The sequence below is a fragment of the Mastomys coucha genome, unplaced genomic scaffold (assembly GCF_008632895.1).
Source record: "Mastomys coucha isolate ucsf_1 unplaced genomic scaffold, UCSF_Mcou_1 pScaffold5, whole genome shotgun sequence".
In the NCBI taxonomy this organism is placed as follows: Eukaryota; Metazoa; Chordata; class Mammalia; order Rodentia; family Muridae; genus Mastomys; species Mastomys coucha.
Window position 1 is genome coordinate 7,409,457 of NW_022196911.1, and position 4,203 is coordinate 7,413,659.

General features: G+C 51.0%; 1 protein-coding gene across 3 annotated transcripts in view; it reads left to right on the top strand.

Annotated features, from left to right (window-relative positions):
- The window catches only part of Tmem181 (transmembrane protein 181), a 53,939-nt gene that overhangs the window by 43,940 nt on the left and 5,796 nt on the right, over window positions 1–4,203 (top strand). For all 3 annotated transcript variants that reach the window (XM_031351956.1, XM_031351957.1, XM_031351958.1), the window contains 4 exons: window positions 442–533; window positions 1,646–1,703; window positions 3,412–3,514; window positions 3,926–3,977. In XM_031351956.1, coding sequence (XP_031207816.1) covers window positions 442–533; window positions 1,646–1,703; window positions 3,412–3,514; window positions 3,926–3,977 — 305 coding nt within the window. The remainder of the gene's footprint in view (window positions 1–441; window positions 534–1,645; window positions 1,704–3,411; window positions 3,515–3,925; window positions 3,978–4,203) is intronic.

Below are 4,203 nucleotides of genomic sequence, written 5' to 3' on the forward strand. Positions count from 1 at the left end.
GTCAAGCTGTCTCTGTGATCCTGTGATTCTGGGATCCTGTGATTCTGGGCTTGTTAGAGCACCTGGGAGTAGGGCTTCCTCTGTGTGTTGTGGGACTGGCTGTGGAGCTTGCGCCCAAGGTCTGCTCAGGACACCAGCCCAGAGAGACCAGAAGGAACCCGAGCGACTGGGCTGGTGGAGTTCCTGTATGCCTGGTCCCGCTGGTCCCAGTTATTCCTGGTGTTGGGACAGATGTTGGTTCCTTCTCACCTATGATTCTGGGCATGTCAGAGTGCCTGGGAGTGGAGCTTCCTCTGGCTGTTGTGGGCCTGGCTGCGGAGCTTGTGCCCAAGGTCTGCTCAGGATACCAGCCCAGACCTGTTTGGGGTTTCTTCATGTATTCTGTTAGAATAAGACACGATTTGCCATATATCTTACTTTTTCCCTACTCTTTGTTTTTAGGGAGAAAGAAAATGTTTAACTTTCTATTTGCCTAAGTTCTTCATCGTTGGACTGCTATGGCTGGCTTCTGTTACACTGGGAATATGGCAGACGTGAGTAATGCTTCTGGGTGTGAAATGTCAGCCCTGGAAAGTGCTGACGACAGAGGGCAGGCTGGACCTGCCTGCCCTATGACCTCACCCAGATGACAGCATCTGCCCCAGCATAGTCAGATAACAGAATCCAAAGAATTGGGCTTGGCTTGTGTGGCTTCTAGCCTAAGTGGAAGGTGAGAAAACCTATGTCATCATAGGCTTCTTCAGCAAGAAATGACGTGGTTTGCTGGGACAGCACTTAGGACCTTCCAACAGACATGCTTGATTCCCCTCATGGACCTTCAGGCGCTCTGATCCTTTTGCAGAGCTTCAGGTTTGACCCTGGTTAGACCCACGCCCCTTCTGTGAATAGCTCTGCTGCCAGGCCTGGGCTTCACTGCCCAGCTCCCCAGAGACCCTGCTCAGCCCCTGACCCAGCGTGGTTTGTCTGTGGCTTTTCATGCTTCCTTCATCCACAGTGGCCCTGACAAGTTCTGCAGCATCCCTGCCACATGCCACTTACTTCCCAGCAGCTTAGGTCCTGTGCCAGTGCTAATTCTGAATTTTAAGCTCACGTACTTTATAGTTACTTATTATCTATTTTGCTTGTGTTGCCTTCGTCTATCTCACATGCCTGGGCATGCCATTGAAATAGCTCCTGGGGCCGGAGAGATGGCTCCATTAAGCACACTCTTCCAGAGGACCCAAGTGTGCTCCCTGCTCCCATATCAGGTGGCTTAGAGCCACCTCCGTCTGACTCCTCCAGGCAAGCCTCCACCTCTGGGTTCCACAGTCACCTGCACTCATGTGCACACAGCACTCCCAGAAACACAGCACTCCCAGAAAAGCAAGTCCTTTAAAAAGATAGGCCTTTAGCTACATAAGGGGTAAACAGTCCTGTGCCTTCCCCATACCGATGAGGATGGACAGGGTAGGCATGTGCCCCTGCCGGCTTAGTGCTGGATATTTTCTCAGTGTAAAATATAGGATTGCTATTTTAAAATCCTCCAGTGGTTGTACCAAGTGCTATACAAGCAAAAAAAAAACGATAGAAAAGCCTAAGTTAGGGAAAATATGAAGTACAGAGTAAGCTCTCATATTAATCTGTGTTTTCAACATCATCCTTTTAGGTTTAATGAATTAAATGATCCCATGTACCAGTATCGGGTTGACACTGGAAACTTTCAGGTGAGCAGGCTTCTTGAAGACTCAGGACGTCTGATCTTTTTTTTTTTTTTTTTTGAGACATGGTTTCTCTGTGTAGCCCTGGCTGTCCTGGAACTCACTCTGTAGACCAGGTTGGCCTTGAACTCAGAAATCCGCCTGCCTCTGCCTCCCAGGTGCTAGGATTAAAGGCGTGCGCCACCACCGCCCGGCATCTGATCTTCTTTTATGAAGTGCCTGGTTTTGTAACTTCAGTCTCACTGTTGGTATAAGCTTCCAAATGGCTGTTTAAAAAGGAATATAGAAAGTTCAGGAGTGGAAGATCCGGGGGGAAAAAAATAAGTCGATCGGCTGGGGAGACGGCTCATTTGGTCAAGTACTTGCCACACAGGCATGAGGACCTCACCAGCCAGGGCGATAGATAGACTGAGGAAGAACGCTGGGCTAGCTAGGTATTGGGGAAGCCAGAGGAGGAAGACTCCAGGGTGAGGGGCCTGGAGTGGAGTATCCTGGGAGGAGCTTATCTTAGAAAGGGGGTCAGTACTGTTGGAGCAGGGGGCTTGGAGCCAGCTGTAGGCAGGGCAGAGCTTCAAGAGGTTTTCTGGGTGGAGGCTGGGTTGAAGAAGAGTCAGCTGTGGTCAGGGAAACTCCAACATTTAGAGGAGTTGGTGGTAGCAGACTCGTCTGCTCTTGGCCTTTGTGCTTGTCTGGCCTGGTTCCTCATTTCTGTGGGAAACTGAGGCAGACAGGAGGGCTATGGAGTTAGGAGCTAGACTGCAAACAAGGGTAGGAGCCCAGGCCATTACAGGTTCAACTGGTGACTCTTCATCTGTGGAATGGGGCAGTAATGGAATCTCTTCCATCACACAAGGGATGTGGAGCCCTTGGCCAAATGTCACAGACAGGACTGCATCCTGAATGGTCAGCGAGCCCTTCCCTTCCCAGCCAGGCCTCTGGGGTGTAGCTTCAAGGGCCCAAGAACCGAGAGAGAGCAGCCCACACCCTTTTCTGAAGGACACAGCAGTACTCAAAGACTGCCAGGGTGCTGGGAACAGCTGTCCTGCCCCGCCCCATCTATGAGGAAACAACCAGACTGAAGGTTCTTCCACAGCAGAAGCTGTCTTTGACCTGCAGTCCCAGCCTCGGTGCCGACCATGAGAGGGGGACTCTGCTTCAGAGAGATCAGGAAAGGTGTAGAAACTTCTACCCATGGGAGCCTCCTAGGCAGGCAGGCTCAGGGAGGAGGACACACATCACCACTGCCTTCCGACCCTCAGACAAGGGCCTTCCCATCCTCAAACTATGGGAGGGAATGCTCCCAGGCCTTAGGTCTCATAGAACGTTCCATTCAGCCCCTCCTTTCTCAGGAACTCCGAGGCCCAGGTCAGTTAAAGACTTGTGTGAGGACCAGCTGGGTCCAGCCTTAGGTCCTGTCAACATGACCTTTGTCCTCAGTGGCACAAGGGTGCACTTAGCCACGCAAAGGCATCAGCCGCTACCAATTGCTCGGTACACTCTGGCCTTGGGTTCTAGGCCAAGCACTGGTGCTTGAGTTTATGTGACGTTGATATGAGGTGCCTGTGCTTGGGGAACCCTTCCTGATGCTGTGGCAGTGTGGATGACCCAAGCCTCTGAGGCCCCTTTAATCACACTGGGCTTCGACGCCTGTGGGGTGCTAAAGGACACACACTCCAAGGCCTAGTCTCAACCTCACCCACCTCCTTTTTTCTAGGGCATGAAGGTCTTTTTCATGGTGGTGGCTGCTGTATACATTTTATACCTCCTATTCTTGATAGTGCGAGCATGCTCCGAGCTCCGTCATATGCCTTACGTGGGTGAGTGCCACTCTGGGAAGCATGGGGCACCAGGAGCCACACTCCCAGAAGCCCTTGGCTCTAGAAAGCCATGAGGTTCCTCAGGAAAGATTGGCAATTTGGAGAGAACCCTTTAAAGTAGAAGTCAGTGACCCCTGGTGCCACAGAACTATGTGAGCTGCCAAGGATCTGTAAGGACCATTCATAATACTGCCCTTGACCAGGGCAAGCCACACCATTGAGAGTCCTTTGCCAGAAACCACTGTATTGGGCCCTGCTGTATGTGGTCTCCCCCAGCCACAGTAGAACAGGCATAAAGCATGCAAGGGTTAGGGCCTGCCCAGGGGTGGCTTTGTTTTTTTATTTTTGTTTTTGTGTGTCAAACTCTGAGGTGAGGTGGAATTTGCTAATGGGAGCATCTTCTTTTTTCAGATCTCAGGTTAAAGTTTTTGACTGCATTGACCTTTGTAGTGCTTGTTATTAGGTAAGACTTTATTGTGGGAGGTTGTGGTGGTGGGGGTGTTCATGTATATGTGCATCTGAGTGTGCTTGGATTGCATGCATGTGTGTATCTGGGTGTGCTTGATTTTGATTGTGTGTGTGTGTGTGTGTGTATCTGAATATGCATGCATTATGTGGGTGTGCTCAGGGGACATGCATGTGTGTGTGGGTGTGCATGCGTGTGTGTGTGTGTGTGTGTGTGTGTGTGT